Source organism: Falco naumanni, chromosome 4 (genome assembly GCF_017639655.2).
Source record: "Falco naumanni isolate bFalNau1 chromosome 4, bFalNau1.pat, whole genome shotgun sequence".
Taxonomy (NCBI): domain Eukaryota; kingdom Metazoa; phylum Chordata; class Aves; order Falconiformes; family Falconidae; genus Falco; species Falco naumanni.
Window position 1 is genome coordinate 110,123,997 of NC_054057.1, and position 17,967 is coordinate 110,141,963.

A 17,967-nucleotide genomic window follows, 5' to 3' on the forward strand; every position below is an offset into this window, starting at 1 on the left:
CCGCCGAGCCGTGCTGGGGGGGCGGCACGGCCGCAGCCAGGAGCCCGGCCCGCAACGCGCCGCAGCCGCGCCCCGCCACCCCCGCGCCTCACGGCGGGAGGGAAACGCGCGGGCGGCGCCCCGAGCATGGCTGGGGCCGCCCCGCGGCGGCAAGGGCCCGCGCCGAGCAGCAGAGGGCGCTGTGCGGAGCCGCCCCCGCCCGGCTGCGGCCTGTCCGCGCTGCGCCGCCGCCTCAGCGGGTGGGCGGGGAGCGGCGGCGCGGCGGGAAGGCGGCCCGGGCCGGGCGGGCGCCATGGCGCTGCCGGTGCTGTCGAGCTCGGCGGTGAAGTTCCGGCGGGTCCTGGCGCACTTCCCTCAGGAGCTCAGCCTGGCCTTCGCCTACGGGTCCGGAGTCTTCCGGCAGGCGGGGGCCTCGGCCGGGCACGGCGAGGTGAGCGCGGCGGCCCGCTCCGGCCCGGCCCGCCCCCCCCGGGTGCCCGCAGCCGTCGCGGTGCGCGGCAGGGCGGGCGGGCCGCCGTGGCCGGGGCCTGGTGCGTTTCGGTGACCGGCGCGGAGGTGGCGAAGCGCGTTACCTGGCGCTGCCTCTGGCCCCGTGGTTGCGGCTTGTGCACGGAACGGGGCGAAGGCCCCCCTAGCCCCCAGCAGGTGGGGGGTACGGGGGCGGGTCAGGCCCCCCGCCCTGCGCCCCCCGCCTGGGCCGCCGCGCCTTGGCGGCTGCGTTCTGCAGCCTGGCCCGCCGGCCCTGCGCCAGGGGCTTGGGGAAAGCCTTTGGCCACACAAGGGACGTTCATGGCGCTTCCTCATCGTTTGGGGGCTAAACTGCTTAGAAATATAGCGATTTTAAAAAAATATTTGTTCCCTGTGTGTATGTGTTTGACCTTAAAATTGTTGATCATCAACACCGAGCGTTACGGCTTACCTGTTAAGCACTCCCACAAATACGACTTTAAAAGTGTCTCATTCTCTTTTCTGAAAAGGGAAAACCAGGGGATAATCCAAATTTCAGGGCTCTCGCAGCATCGCACAAAAAAATGGGGAAAAAGGGTAGCTTACAGACTATCCTTAATGGTGTTAACTGATCAGCTAAGATGCCCCAGAGAATTGGCCAGTGACACAGGTAGGCCTGAGGAATTTGAAGCGATGTCACTCCAGATTTACTCTGTTGTAGGTATGATTTGTAAACCTTCAGCCTGTCAGTGTACAGCCAGCATGCGGGCTGATTTCCTCAGGGGAGCGTTGCATACACTGTATGCTCAAGTCTTTGGAGTTTGGGTTGTTTTGTTGACAAAAGCAGGTGAATACACTAGGAGCGCACTGCCTTGCAGCCACCTCTCAGCTGCCTTCAGCTGCCCACATCTCCCAGTTCAAGCCTTGTGTATTCACAAAGTCCTGTGTTAGCAGGGTAAGCCCTTACGCAGAGCTGTGAGCCAGGAGGATCGTGTGCCCCCGTTTCAGAGGGTTGAAGGTTGGTGGGTCACTTAACCAGGTAGACAGGAAGAATTTGGACCATCTCTGCTAGACTGACTAGAAAACATACGGCTTCATCAGAACATTTAGACTGTATCTGACATTAATGCTTGTGTTTTGGATTTCTATTTGTTTTTACTAGCAAAAAATGAATAGCTGAAAGTTTGATACTGTGTATATCTTAGCTTAATATGATGGAAATTGGTTGCTTCCTGACATATAAACCCCAATACTTTTTACCTTATCCACAGAACAATATGCTGGACTTTGTGTTTGCTGTTGATGATTCTGTGACCTGGCATATGATGAACTTGTTGAAGAACAGGAGTCATTATTCCTTCCTAAAAGTTTTTGGGCCAAAGCAGATAAATAGTATACAGAACTATGGAGCAGGGATTTACTACAATACTTTAGTGCCATGTAATGGTAGGGTAAGTACAAGTTGTTTGTGTGTGACGTATTGAAGTGATCAGCTCTAGGCAGATTTCTCTGCAGGAAGCAAATCTTGTAGATTGTAACTGATCCTTAACTCATGGTATCGTAAATATTTCTGTATCAAAATTGTTTTGCAAACATAACAACTGCTTTTGCACTTTAGAAGTGTGCTAAATGTTTGGAATTTACAATTAAAGCACTTCAGAAACTGGATTTATATTCCTTGTTACTCGCTGTCTGCAGGTTTTGGTGGTTATAAAGTGTATTGTGGGGAAACAGGGCCTTAATTTCAGCAGTTGGCCTTGTAGTAGTAGCGAAGTGAGCTCTTACTGTTTGTTTGATGTAAAATGCAAATGTTTAACATAGCAAGTTGGAATGACGTCAGTGTTGTTTAATGGCTAATATCCTGACCTGTGAAGCTTGAGTGTAATTAATTCTAGGTAAGTAGTACTTGTCCGTGAAGTCCTACTCCTCCATCCATGTGTAGGCTGCGTTTGGTAAGGAGTGCAGACAGGAGTCAGGGCAGGGAAACACTGTATGTGTCTTGGTGTTGGTTTTGGGTAAATTTTGCCATGTGGTAACAAACTGTATGTAGAGAAAGCAAGGGCTTTTAAGGAAGATTGGAAATTAAATAAAATGAAGGACGGTCATTGAAAAATGCCATGTGAGCAATATATACCTAACTGAAGTTTCTCAGAGCATGTGTGGTTGCAGTAATGTTGGGTATATGTCAGAATTCTTCACAGAAAGTTGGAGAGGTCGATAAGGTAGTTTATTATGCACCTGCTGTTTTGTTTGAAGGCATCTGTATGAGGCAAGAATTTGGGGGTTAAACCTTGCTCACTTTATGTAAAAAGGGATTTGGGATTTTATTTTAAAGACTGGTGAACTTTGCTGTGAAATTCTGTTCTTGGCTCTTTTATGTCCTTATCTCATGCTGATGTGACTCGGTTACATCACAGCCTATGGTCCTTTGTTATCCAGAAATTCTGGAGTTGTCTGCCTTGCTGTGGTGATAATCTCTGGAAACTCAGGAAGTGCAAATTGGTAACAAACTGTTGAAAGTTCATCTTTTTTCCGGATACATGAAATGAACTACAAATTCACAATTTGTTTTCTAACATCAATGACCAAAAAGCTCTGATATACACACACGCACACACAGAGTAATGGTATACATAAATGTCTAGGCGAGTTGTTTGTTTTAGTTCTCTTGAGTGTTTTTGATATCATAAAGGATACTGTGGATTATTCCAGCTATTGTAATGTTTGGCTGGTACAAAACTGATTGTAACCTTTCCAAAATCTTCGTATTTTAATCTTAAGAAGGTTTCTTTGGGTTTTGAAGTCTTTTGCTTTAGTGATTGATCCTGGGGTGACTTTATTTTAACTTGGATTCTAGAAGGGCTCTTAGAGCATTCCATGCATTCTACTTCTTTTTTTTTTTTTTCCCTCGAAAATTTGCATGTAAATAAGATTATTATTTTTTTAACTTCCTGTGTTCATTAAAACTTGAAAATATTTTTTTACATCTAGGCTGTATACATCCTCCATCCAGTATTGGAGGTGTGCATTCCTTAGAATTAGTGACAGTTACAGTAAGTAAGTAGTAAGTTTCATGTAGTGAAAATGGTGCAGGTGTATGGTTTTTCAAAAGCCTTTATTTTGCTTTTTTTCCAGATGATAAAATATGGTGTAATTAGCACTGATACCCTGATTGATGATTTACTTCACTGGAAAACCCTCTATGTTGCTGGACGCCTACAAAAACCGGTAACTGTTAGTCTCCTGACTTATCTGTCTTGAAATGCAGGAAATTACAGGACTGGAAAGTTATCAGTTGTTGGTATTAACTGTTAAGGATCTGTGTATCAGTACTGAACAAATAATCTGCCCCGATTTAGTTGTCTAATCCTAGAGGGATAATCTCTCAGAAAGGAAGTGAAATGTAGTCCTTAATGATATTCTGTGTTATGTGGGGGGAAAAAAAAGGTAAGTATATTAATCACAGTTTTAAGCCTGTAGTACATAGTGAGTAACTGGAGTACATTAACACAAAGTCCTTTTAATGTTAAACCTAATATTTAGCTTTTATAACAAATTGTAGGAGTCACCAAAGCTTAACACAGTTAAATAATGGAAACCTTTAAAGATGAAAGCTGCTTTGCTGTGTAGTTACTGTGTAGTTCATTGTATTGTTAAAGTATCTATAATTGACTGAATTGTGTGTTAAGCAGGTTGGTTTTTCTCCTCCATACTTGTGTCATAAAAAATTTGAGATCTTTGCTTTCCCATGGATGCCTGACTCAGTGTGCTTTCAGCAGATGGCAGCAGTGTTAAGTTGAAAATTCTTAAGAGGGGAGAGGGTAGGAGAGAACTCTCTTCAGGTCTTAGAACAGAGGTTAATTATGCTTTTAACTAAAAATCTGGCGTTACGGTTTGATTAGATTGTCTTGGCGTTACTGGCTTTTCTCTATCTCCAGAGGCATATTATAGTGTGACAGAGGTTAGAAGAGCTGTTACCTTTATAAAGGATGAAAACACATTGAGAAAAATAACTGAAGGAAGATTTCTGAATGTCACAAAAGTAATGAATAGCGAATATTTATTTTCAGTGTAACTGCATTTGCTGTTGCTTTGATTTATTTTAGGATTTTTCACCTTTTTAGTACATATAAATTGTGCTTCATGTCTTTGTATTAAATTCAATGAGAGTACATACTTGCACAAGAAGACAGAATCTGGTATTTTGTTTGGTTGCTAACAAGACAGCAGAGATATCTTCTGCATAGTTGTTCAATACATAAAAGAAGGAATCAGTCCGTATTATTTTCATAAAGCTTACAGGAACTTGCATTGAGTAAAGAATGCCGGTCCTTAACTAGAATTTGACTGAAAGATTACTTGGTGAATGTTTAAACTGTCTCTTCCTGTAGAATCTATATGATCACTAACTGGGATTTTGAATGTTTTACCATGTTAACCAAAAATGAACAAATTCGTTTAGATCTGTTGTACAGGTTTCAAATGTCTGCTGGTTCTGGCTTCACAACTGGTTTGATGTTTTGGTATGTATATTGTAAGTGGTAGAGATAGAAAGCTTTTTTTTACCTCCTTAAAAATGTATAATAAGCTTCTTCTGGAGGGGACACAAGGTTAGGTTTGTTTTCTTATACACTATAATTTCTTACATACCATTTGGCATTTGTGCCAGTTCTAGACACAGCTGACTGAAGCCAGATTAATATTGTTTAGCAGTTTGTTTTGGAATTTTCTCCTCACTCTCATACAGAGGAGGAAAAGCTCAGCGCCTTTCTGGTATTCCATTACAAAGCTGTCACTCTGTGAGTGAAAGCTATCCAAGCTATTCTAGCACATGAGCTAAAACATTTGCTCTGGCTTGAAAACCTTGGCTTAATTTTCACTGGAGGTTTTGTTTCTGTTATAAACTGGTTGCCTTGACCAAGTAATCTTTCCAGAATGTTTGGCAGAATAGATGGGAGTTTGGAATTGCCACTTAGAAATGCTAGCTTTTCTTCCCAGGCTTCTTTGTTTGTATTAAAAGTTTATTGGCTTTTCATCTTGCATGAGGCTTGTAACATTTATTAGCTAAATTCCCCTTTAACTGTATTAAAAAATTGATTAAACTTATGACAGGTTTCCTGGAGAAAAAAAAAAAAAAATGCTGCTGTACCTAAAAAGTAAAAGAAATAAGCACAGGTGACATAGTTTGTTTTCAGAGGAACAAGATTTTTAAAAAGCATCTGAAGTGTTACTGAATTCTTGTTAAACATAGAGTGTAAATAATTGCTTTAGTGTAAGCAGCTATATTTACTGTTGTTCTGGAGAAACTATTAAGAGAAGGAAGTGTTTAATAAATTAAAGTGAGGTGAGAGAGAGAGGAGTATGAATAGTATATAGAAATATCTTATACTTTTTAGAGAGGTCTTGGGAGGTTTAGGGTTTTTATATTATAAAAATTGCCCTAAAGGAGTGACAGAGCGTGTTATTTGTTTACAGATTTTTTTCTATTGTCCAAATCTGTTAGAACATTTTTTGAAAAAGAATGGAAAAATCCTCTTATAGTGATATTTAGCAGTGTGGATGTGGCTAAATGGTAAACTGGAATAGTGCTTTTGACACCTCTCATTTCATGAGATTTTCTTTGTGTGTTTTGTTTTTCTGGAAAAATCGTTGTTTAGACATGCCTGCAGTTTTTTGTGTATGAGTTTCCTATTTTAAACTGCTGTGATGACTGGGGGTCATGCTTATTTATAAAACTGGATATATCCCTCATTTAAAATATTTAATGATTTAAAAGTCTCTACTGTTAGTTAACTGAATTCTCTGTGTACCATAAAACCAGAATAAAGTGGCTGCTTCTTTCCCCCTTATGTGATATGGTACGGTGAATAGTTCTGACAATAAGTTCTCTGTACTGTCTAGAAGCCATCCTTAACTCCGGTGGTCTTTCAGATTTACCCCAAGTATCGGCATTCATCTTTGTCATACCTGGGTGATAAATACTGCACTCCGTCTTCTGGGAGATTTCTAGCTACCTGAGCTGTTTAGCATGTGTTCATGAATAGGATCACTACTGCAGTGTTTCACGCGTTCAGATATTGAAGCCTAGCATGTTATTTCCCTTTGAAAAAATACTAGGTTATGTTAGGGAGTATTTTTAGCGAAGGAAGAGATTATTCCTTTTACTTCACTAAAGCAAGTCTATGGCCTTCCGTGAGGAGGAATAGCATCTCTGCAGAGTTTCGCATTTTAAAAGGCTGTAACATGTTTCTTAAAACATGTCCGTAACTTGCTGTTATTTTCAGGGCTAGCCTAAGGTTTTAGCAGTTTGTGTGACTGCTTGGGGTGCCACAGAGTTGTTCCTTCTGTCTTTCCTTAGAGTTTCCCTGTAGCAGCAAGTTATGAAAGTACCTATGAGTGAATTAGTTGGTGAGATTTCAAATATTACTTTATCCTCCTGATGAGCCTGTCTTGTTCATTGGACCTTATATGAGCAAGTCTGTATGCATTCAGTGAACTTCTCCCATGGTTTTCAAGGAAATAAAATTTAGTCTGGGCAGATCATGTATTGCATGTTAGTATGTGTTATCATTCTCTTTCATTCTGATGCTAAAAAATACAATGTAATTTGCAGGAGAAGTTAGGAGGAATTCTGAAATGTTCATTTGTACAGTGAACTTGATTTTTAAAATGAAAATCATGGGAGGGAAAACATCCTCCAAAAATCTACCCTGGACCATTTCCAGACTATTGTATAGATTTGACGTTAAGCAAACCCATGCTTTACTGGAGAATGATTAAAACAAGCAGCCTGTATACTGTTGCAATCACCATCTTATAAAAATGAGATATTGTTCTAGTTTTATCCCCCTTAAAGATTTCACCATAATTAAAAAGTATGTTCAGAATATAGTACCGGCCAGCCATGACATTGCTTTGTCGATGTCCTTTCTGTAAGAAAAATCTAGTGTAGCAGAGAAGTCTGATTCTCATACTTTCTTTACTGAATCTAGGTTCAGTTGCTTTTTGGGTTTTTTTAATTCATTAACAGAGTGTTTACATTCCTGAGGGAAAATATTTATTTGAAAGGGTACCTTAGCTGTCTGAGGTTATATGTGGGGGCAGAATTTCAAGTAACACTGCAACTCATTTTATGTGAATGGGCCTTTGGGAAGAAAAAGCAAGTTGTATGCATTTGTTTATAACTGCCAGTGGTTTGCATTTTAAGCTATTTTAGAGTAAACAAATATTAAGAAGCTGTGCTTTATAAGCAAGACAGTATTGCTTAACCAGGACACTTGAAAAAGACGGAAACTCACAACAAGCAGGTATTCTTGGGAGAGTTGTTTCTGAAACCATAGCCATCTTGTAAACCAGGCTGTTTATCTGTACAGAAACATCTGTAATTAGATGTTTCTATATTCAGTTCTTACTGAAGATCTGCTTTTTATTCCAGTATATTTCCATATCCTGGGTGACTGGATGCTATAGTTGGTCTTGAACAGTTTGAATGTTTCCTTAAAATGTTTTCCTTTGTGGCACGTAGAAGCACTCAACTTCAGTGATCTGCTCTTCATGTATATATGAAGTTCCCATTGAATTTACATTCTGTTCATGCAACTTGCAAAATAAAGCCATGCTTCTAGGAGGGAACTGATGTCTAAGAAACTGCTTGAAGCACATGATAAGAGTCCTCTACTTAAGAAAACAAAACAAAAACAAAATACCTCTTTTTCTGCTATTCCTTTCTCTTTCAGTGTGATGGTAGTCTTTTTTTTTTTTTCCCCCCTTACTGCATAATCACATATGAAGTATTTCTGTTGATGCATTCATATTTACTGTTTTGATTAATTCTAAATTTATGAATATGATGAGGTGAATACCTCTTCAGAGATCAATTAAGGTCTATTGCTTATAGCAGTTCCAAATGTGTGTTTGTAAAAATAGCCTTTTGTTCTTAGAAGGACGTTCCCCTCTTTCCCACTGTGGAAGCAAAGAGGGACACTCTAGTCTTTATTGTACTGTAATAATAGGATCTAATCTTAAATACATTTCTTAGTTTTCAAGCTGGATTGAATAACACTTCTAGTTCTGTCTTCAGTAGCGCTTCCCTGACTCTGCTTTTTTGCTTCCCTGATGCTGCTTTTTCAGGTGAAAATACTGACTCAGAATGAGAATAGCAAGCTGCAAGCTGCCCTTGTTAGCAATCTGAAGAGCGCAGTCACAGCAGCCTTCCTCATGTTACCAGAAAGCTTCTCTGAAGAAGACCTCTATATGCAGATTGCAGGACTTTCCTATTCTGGTTAGTATATGGTGTCTGAAGTCGCTGAGGGGAAAAGCTGTAGTTGGAGCTGTTGTACCACAGTAGGAAGTCTAATGTACAATAAGTCATCTGCTCTCTTCCTTTGGGCCTGCATGGTTGCATGCTTCAGCAACTGCACTTTAATGCTGTGTTAAATAATGGCTTACAAGCACTAATTGTGCTTATTCACAGAAAATAAGAACAGGTACATAAGCAAAACTTCTTATACCTGCTTGATGTATGAACAGCTAAGTATGCGTGATTGAATAAGGTGAAATAATGTGGGGGGTTTTTTTTGTTTGTGTGGATTGTATTTTAGTTTTAATATTTCAAAATCTTGGGAAAACATTTTCCTTTCTGTCCTCAGTATAATGTTGATTCACCTGATAGTCTGACCCATACTTTATTATTACTTTATTATTTCTTACTTTTTGAGTGTGCTGTGTTTAAGGTTCTTGTTTAGTTAACTGAAAGATGTACATGTCGCCTCCTGGTTGGTATTTGTTGGCTTTTTTTTTTTTTTTTTTGTAAGAGAATTTTTCCTTTATTTAGGAAACTGATATGAATTGTTATGGGGTGGGAAAAATGAAGAAATTACTCCAAATGACTCTTCAATACAAGATTTAATTGTTACAATTTAATTCGGTATTGCTTTTGAAATGTTGATATCCTTAACAAAATCACTATGAACAACTTAGGTTGGAGTTGTACTTTATACAACACTTGCTTTGTTCATACAGAAATGCAAGTTTGACTTGTAAAAAACAAACAAAACCCCCCACAAAACCACAGGTAGGTGGGCAGGTAGGGTTTATAAACTGCAGCTTGGTTCTACTGAGGGACGTTACTGTTTTTTACGTAGTTCTCTGGTCAGTTTAGATTGCAACTTGTTCAGCTTTTCCTTAGCAATTTTTTCCTGAATTTGTTACCTGTTTGAAAGTGACAGCAAAGAGGGTACTGACAGTGGGGTGGCCAAGGGTTGCTAACCGGGGCGTTTGCTGCAGGGCTGCATATCTAACACCTGAAGCCCATCCAGGAATGTCCCTGGATGCTTGGTGAGCACGAGTGACCAGGATACTTTTTTATATATGCTTTGAAACAGTGCAATTAACCAAAAATGTGGGAGATCAGTTACTGTGCTGTAAGATGTTGAAATTGGCTCTGGTGTGTGAACAAAGCTAAAGCAGGAAGACTTCCAGTTGGGAATGTTCAAGAAAAAGGCTGTTAATTACATATTTGTGGATACTTTTTTTGCTGCCATTTTGTTAAGTCTTTCAGAAGCTATACTAGTAGACAAAATCGATTTTGTGTTACTCTAATCAGTCTCCTTGGAGACTGCTGAAAAGAGTTGTTCATAGTTTAATTTGGAAAATGTTTATCCTTTTATTTTTTTATGCATTTTTTTGAGAGCAGTGAGTCAGTATCATTTATATGGGAAGCATTTGTTTTGTGGCTTGGCATAAATTGCAGTAAACTATGTAATACTAACAAGTTGCCACCTTGTAACAACATTTATCTCCTGAATGTGGGAAGTCGGAAAATAGATTGATTCAGGATTTTGTTTGTTGATATGTGCTGCACTAAGCAGCCAAACTCCTGGTTGGTAACCTTGGAAGCTACCGGGGTAGTACCTAATAAAGGCAGATGAATGCTCATTACAGCTGGGCTGTCTTTCCACTTACTCTCTTTGAAACCTTTCAGTCATGTATCATAAAAGAAAGTGTAAAGATCAGCAGTGTAACAGCAATGTTACCAGGAGTAGCTTTTTGAAGCTACTAACAAATTACATGGGTAAGAGGAAAAGATGATACTGTGATCTTACCATGACTGCCATTAGCTGTACTTCAGATGCTGCCCTTTGAAGTGCATAGACAATGCAAATTATTTTTCAGTATTGGAAAATTGAAAGTTATTTGTTTCTGGATACGAAGTGTTTGAGCTGGTCAGTTTGTTTAGTAATCTGTTGAAATAGATGTATGGTGGCAAAAAATATAACTGTTACTGCTGCTTTCAAGGCTGAACTTGACAGCGGAATATTTTTGTTTTCAGAGTGAAAATATGGGCACATGGGTCGATGACATTACAGCATATCAGAGGCTAAATAACAATTCCGTATCTTATTTTCTGTGCTGGAAGCTATTTGAATAGTATTTTTTGACTGTTAGGTGGTGAACCTTATTATGGATTATATAGGCATTGGTGGAATTGGAGAATAAAGTTTTAGATGACAACTTTTTACTATGTTGGTTTCTGTTGTATTCTCCTTCAAGTTTTCAGTTTTCTCCTAATGAATTAACTCTTTCTCTTTTCTTTACTAGGTGATTTTAGAATGGTAATAGGAGAAGACAGATTGAAAGTGCAGAACATAGTGAAACCTAATGTTCCCCATTTTCAGAAGCTGTACAGTAACATATTACAGGACTGCCCTCAAGTGGTGTATAAGCACCATCTGGGAAGGCTAGAGGCAAGTGTTCTTCAAAATATTTTTAAAACAAGCAAGTGGAAGTGCTTTATCACATTGACAGAAGGCAAGAATTATGCCATACGCTAAGGAGAGCAATTGTAGTTACTGTACTTGCTATTTGTTATGTTTCTGTTGAGTTAATTCTGCAACCAGGAAACTTGCCTTAAATACCGGTCTCTGCATATGTAGTAACTATTGTTCATTTTCTTTGAGTATGGGCACAGAACTAGAGACATAGCATGGGAACAAGAGAAGATAATTTTAAAATGTGTGTTCTAATGACTACCATATGGAAACAACAGCCTAGGAAGTGATGAATAAACATATGGTTTGTGTTAAAAAGATTAGGCTGTAACTTAGAGGTGCAACTTTCTGCAATCAAAAACTGCATCTGACAAAAGAAAAAACACCCTAGGGTGCTAGTTATGAAGATCAGTTAACTAAACCCAAAAAAGATGCTGGCATAATCTTTAAATACACATACTAACACAATTTTTTTCCTGGTATTGAGAAATGAGTATTCAAAATGACCAGTATCTTGAATCCCATCTCTCTGGAGAAAGATGCCACAGTCAGGGGTCCAATAGCAATTTTTCTTCTTGTAGTCTGCGTGTCCATGAGTGGAGTATTAAGCGTGATGCGCATTTCAACATGAAGTTACAAATAACATGGGTTGTCCCATGGACATGGCTATCTCTTTATCCTCAGGTCACCTTGGTAATTATCTCACAAATGCCTCCTTTTAGGACAGGTCTTTGTTAGAAACTGAAGTACAGGTAGATAGAAGCTTGAGTACAGTAAACAATTTTACTGCAACGTTTTGGATTACAGCGTATCCAGATCTGTATACTGCAGCTGTCTCCATGTTTTCTTATAAATGTGTTTTTGAACAGTTTAGTGGAACAAGTGTTTAAATGAATTTTGGAAAGAATGAGTAATGCTTTCTCCAAGAAAATGGCTAGGTAGAATAATACTCCCTGTTATGTTTCCTTTAAAGAAATCCTGGTAGCATACTACAAATATGTTGTTGGATAATAAATCTGTTCGTAATTCCATAATAGTCTTCAAAGCTATTGATAAAATGCCATCATTTTACAGTTGATTTTGAGCAGAGTGTTTTAAGACTTTATTCCTCACGCTTTGGTCTGGCTATTGGCAGTTATTCCCCAGATTGAAGAGGATAACTGCTATTGAGAGTGCTGTTTAATGCAGAATAGAAACCCCTCCTCCAAGGGTATGTTTTCAGAGTTACAGAGAAAATTCTTTCTTAAAAGATTCCTCAAAAACAATTGAAGGCAGACACTAGTTCTTACAGTTCTGGTTCAGGCGTGGATTCCTCCCACATAATGTTAAGAGCCTGCTCATTGTCGGCTCCCTCTGTAGTCAGTGGGTGATTCATCTGGATATCATTTTCTCCCCATTGACTAAAGGGAGTGTATAGGGCAGCTAGACTCCTGCCTGATGTCTCCATGAACTGTGTAAAAAGTTGTGTGGGAGGAATTGTGCTCTTCATATTTTCCTCCGGTTTTGGACAGATCTGCTCCATTATGTGTTTTTCAGAATTTGTGCTTACATTTTGTATAAATCTGTACAGGTCTGCATGTTGGTGGTGTTGTATTCAGAAAAGGGTCATTGAATTTCTGATTTAGATTGGAAAATGTGGAATGGATGTTTCCTTCAAATTATACAAACCAGATGTGCTTTGAGTTTAAAGCAGAGAAAATGTTTTTCAAACTAAACTTGAAATGTCTGTGTATAGTTTGATTATATTCAGGCAGAAGAAACTGAGCTAATTGGTCTTTTGGGAACTTTTTTTTTTTCATTGTAGTGTACTTATGTTTCCAAAGGAAATTGGATAGAGCAGAAATGATACAGTTTCAATGAAAAGTTGCTTGCAGAGGCAGCAAGATCATGTGTGTGGATTAGTCTTCCCTTGGATAAAAATTAACATCTTTGCACTGAGTTACTCTTCAGGTTCCGAACTGAGATACTGCATTTCCCAGTGTTTGGGAAGTTTTCGTTAGCATTGTCAATGACTCTTACAAGTGAAATAGATGGTGTTCTTTGAGATATTTATCAGAGGTCACAGATAGCCAAAAGACTTTTCTGACTTCTTTGAAGAAGATAACTTTGTTTACACTGAATGTTTTTACTGTCTTACGTTTTATAACATTCAGATTGATAAAAGTCCGGAAGGTCAATTTACACAACTAATGGCTTTGCCAAGGACTCTGCAACAAAAGATAACATCTCTGGTAGACCCTCCTGGAAAAAAACAGAGATGTGGAAGAAATTTTACTGCAAGTTGCCCATGACCCTGACTGTGGATTTGTGGTGCATCAAGGTAGGCCTGAATCCGTGTCTGTAATCTCCTTCAGGACATGATAGGTACACAGATTTATTGTATATGTTGTTCTAATTCAGAGGGTGATTGAGAGATGGACAAAGAAAATGAGATTAATCTTGAGATACGTTCCTAAAAGCATGGGTTTGGGTGTGTGTGATTGCAGATGGGTTATCTGAAATACTAGCAAATAGCATTCTTACTGAATGAAGTCCTGAAATAAGTAGTCTTTAGGAATTAGCGTGGCCTGCTTAGACCATCTAACTCTATTTGGGATGCGTACATCTTCAGGATTTCATTGGCTGGCATAACTTCATCTAAATACTAAGCTATATATCCTGCCAGAGGTACATTGCAATGCTAAGTTAATTTTCTGGCTTGCTGACTTTACCCTTCCCAGTCATCGTAGTTAGTCCAGATACGTGAGCTCCAGCAGAGAACTCAAGCTTTGACAAAAAAGGTTGAGGTGCTTCTCATCATCACAACTTCTCTGAGGCAAGATAATGTTGTATGAACAAGTTAAACCTAATGCTGCAGTCATCAATGTTTTATTATGCTGCAGGAAAATCAGAATGTTTAGTACTTCAAGAGTCCTTGACATCTTTACGGAACATGACACGTCTTTGTTCTGGGTAGCCAAGTTTGTAAGCTGCTTGAGCACAGCAAAAACTCCCCAGGTGCCTGACAGCCACTAGACATTAGACAACAGCTGAGGGAGCTCTTACACTGATTTCTGTTTGGGGAAATAACGCTCCTGAGAGTTGCAGTTCTCCATTGACACCATAGAGTGAAATGCATGTGGGCATTAAGGTGTCTGGCTTCTTTCATGTCAGTCTGTGGCAGTTTCTTTGTTACTGTGGCTGGACTGCAACAGTAATGTGACAACAGCTGAATCTGGGAGCAGGAGTTGCAGTGTTGTGAGCTGCATATAATTTTAGAGCTCAGTCATCCACCCTGAGCTAATTAAACTTGCAGTTGTATTTATGCAGGGTATTGCAGGCATGGCTGTGACTGTGGACTGTGCAGTGGTGCAGCAGTTCAGTATCAAAACCTTGGATAGACCTCATCTTCTTGAGACAAGCAGTTTATACTCTTAAATCAAAACCCCTCTTTCACTTTTGTGGCCAAAAGGTTTTTCTAATTCAAGAATCTAGGTAAAGGACAGGACAAGCCCGCTGGTAATCCTACAAGACAAAGCTGACGACTCCAGCTGAATTGTATTGTCCCTAGGCATTTTACTAGCTCAACATGATTTGTTTCCTTCCCTTCCCTACCCTCCCAAATTATTTTCTGATATTGTACCCCACTTACTTATTAATGGATCTCCCTAAGCTTTGTTCTTTGTTATAGAAGTAGCTTTGAAAGAAGAATTCAAAATTATATTTGAAACTATATTCTACGTTCTAGTTAATGTTGAAGAGTTTTCAGTTTGGAAGGCTAAATCTGGGGCTGCTGCGTTGCTACATTTTGAAGTATTTAGTAATGTACAGTAGTTTTGTTCTGCACATATCAGTATGCTTTTATATATGTGTGTTAGAACAGATAAAACTTAATACTTTTCAAAAAAACTTTCATGTTCTATATACTATTCCATTAATACCTGAGAACCAGTGGAAACGGAGAATTGAATGTGCCACAGTGCAAAGTGGTAAATAAGCCTTATTTCCAAAAGCTGATAATTTTAAAAAGCCAAACAGTGCACAATATAGCCATCTCTACTTGATCAGAGGAAGTACAAATCCCAATTTCATACTGAAGTAAACAATATGTATAATTTGTTCTGCTCTAGAAATTAATATGCCAGCACTTAGATGAAACAACTCTGAATACTTTGTGACTAATCATCGTAGTAGAGAAATAATCAGGGCACTAATTTCATCAGTTCCTATTGGTTGTTATCCATTTTAATATTGATTTGGGTTTTTTTCTGTATGTTATATATAAAATAAGTTAAAAAAGCTTAAAGAGTATTTTCAATTAGTATGACAAAGCAGAACAGAAACAAACTTTCTCTACTTAAGCATACGTTTTAGTTTCAGGCTGGCATGATTGTATAACTGGAAAAATATGTAACTTTTAACATCTGTGTGCTTTTCTATCTGCAGGCATTTCAGGAATTGTGAGATCTTCCAGTATAGTGCAGACTGCTAAAACCATACTAACAGCTGGTAAGAATGTGTGTGGTTTCTATCAACATAGGCCTTGTGATTTCACAAAGTAAAAAATACAGGGCCCAAGACTGTCTTCTACAAGAGTTCAAAGAATAAACTTTTCGGGTGTCTAATTGAAAGCCCCTGGAAAATCTAAGTAGTATTTAAAGCAGAAGCTTGATATAAGTATTGAGAAATTGTATGATGCTGAAAGGAATTGGGGTCTACTTGACTCTTAAACAAACACCCACAACACCCAAAAGTAACAAAAAAACAGCTTCTGACTTCAATTTCATTTTCCACATGGCTGATATACACTAGTTCTGCTCTTGTTGTATTAAAAAATGGAAAAAAATTACTCTAGAGTTCACTCTGGGTTTCTACATGTGAGTGGGATCCCTAAATGATTGGTACATAGTATTGTTGTGTTATGTAGGCTATAACCTCATAATCTACATTTCATGATAAAATAAAAGAGAGAATGACTTTTGAGGGAGAAAACTTTGACAGGATCTGATGTTTTTGTCAGACTTGGAAGACAGGTGTGTATTTGAAGACATGTATTCCAAATTGAGCATATACTTGGTGAGCGTTGGCTGTTACTGTAACTCTCATGCTTCAAAATTAGTTACTTTGGAAAAAGAGTTGTGTATTACAAAGTGAATGTGAGAGAAGGTGTAGAAGGGGGAAAAAAAAAAAGCCTTGCTTGTGTACAAATATGGGAAAACTAGGGTTGCTTTTCAGCTATGATCGTCAGCTATCATTGATTATAACTGAATGAAAGTTAGTGCCAGTTACATAGCTGGAGCTTCATCCTGTTTTCTGAGTTCTGGAATAAATCTAATTTTAAGGTGAGGTGATTTTTACATTTTAAAAAGCTGAAAACCCTGTGGCTTGATTTAAAAGAAAGACTTAAGACCTGAGCCTTTACTGCCTTAAAACTCTGATAAGGAGATAGTCTTAATTCCTGCAAAATCAAAAAGCCTTGCTGCTTGCATGCATGCAGTTGCTCAAATAATTTTCTGAACTTGTCCATACCTATTCCTAATTCTATATAAAAGTAATTATATACAAATGGTACCATTGCTGGTTTCAAAAGCAGCTGTGTTGTTTCCTACTGAGCAATCCTTATCCAGACTGCTACAGCTGCTGTTCCCTTCCCATTCAGTACTAAAGTTGGTGGCTCCACGTTAGACTTCCTACCTCCTTGTAAAGAAACACAAGTTGCAGTGTTCAGGACCATTAGTGGTCTGATGGGTAAAATAAGCAGGAACAGTTGTACTTTTATATGCTTCTATTAAGTCTAATTCTATTAACTGGAGCAAGGCCGACAAAGCTATTGCCTAACTTTGTTTAGTAGTGGGAGGAGACTAAGGACATAACTCCATCTGAGAGAAGCAAACTGGTTTTAGACGAGTTAAGCATATTGCAGGTATTAGTTTATAATGGAAGCTTTCCAGCCAAATAGGTGTTTTTCTTCTAGGCTTTGTTGTCAAAATTACCTGCTAGTGGGTCAAGACTTCTTGTTTTGTAACATTCCTCTTTTAGAAAAATCAGCCGGTAACCTATCTATTTCTAAATCTACAGAGAGTAGATTTTGTAGAGTGAAATAATTGGAGGGGAGGGGTCAAAGACAGTGTTCTCATGTTAAATTCAGTGCTTCTGAAAAAGATAGCAGCCTGACTGATCGTGAAGCAAAGCTGTTTGTGTGTATGAATAAAATAAAAAAAAAAAAAAGTAGTTAAGCTTTGTCAGATTATTTATGCTCCTCTTCTGTCTGTTCTGACAAACAGAAAATGACCTCCGGGGATTCTTAGCTCCTTTTGTGTATCATGCAGTAAATCACTTTACAGCCTACATTGTTACTAGGACTTTTGGGGGGTCCTAATGCATATTTTAGTAGGACTTCTGGGTTTTACTGTGTTTTCTGTTTTATACACCTGAAACAATTGTGAAATGCCTTTTCTTTCCTTTCTCTTGACGGCTTTTCGGTTTACATATAGTGGTGCTTTTTTCCCCGCTTTAAAACAAACTCTAGTTGTCTTCTATCCAGCCAGTTAGAGTTACACTTGTATTTAAAACCTGGGTTTTTTCTACTTGTGCTTTTAGTGTTGAAAATGCTTTTTTTTTGTGGTTTGATTCAGGTAGAACAAAGAAATTGTAATTCTTTGCCTCAAACACAAGTCAAATTTGAGCAAGGAGGCTTGGGAGAGTTTAGTTTTCTTACTTTTAGCATAATTTAGTTTGGTTTAATTTAACCATATGTATGTACTTGTGCCAG

At 38.8% G+C, this 17,967-nt stretch overlaps 1 protein-coding gene across 1 annotated transcript in view; it reads left to right on the forward strand.

Annotated features, from left to right (window-relative positions):
* The first annotated feature begins 228 nt into the window (after positions 1-228).
* The window catches only part of TAMM41 (TAM41 mitochondrial translocator assembly and maintenance homolog), a 33,327-nt gene continuing 15,588 nt past the window's right edge, over positions 229-17,967 (forward strand). Inside the window, 8 exon segments of the mRNA XM_040592508.1 lie at positions 229-430; positions 1,719-1,898; positions 3,583-3,675; positions 8,578-8,728; positions 11,047-11,192; positions 13,370-13,462; positions 13,464-13,536; positions 15,642-15,704. Coding sequence (XP_040448442.1) covers positions 293-430; positions 1,719-1,898; positions 3,583-3,675; positions 8,578-8,728; positions 11,047-11,192; positions 13,370-13,462; positions 13,464-13,536; positions 15,642-15,704 — 937 coding nt within the window. The 5' untranslated portion in view covers positions 229-292.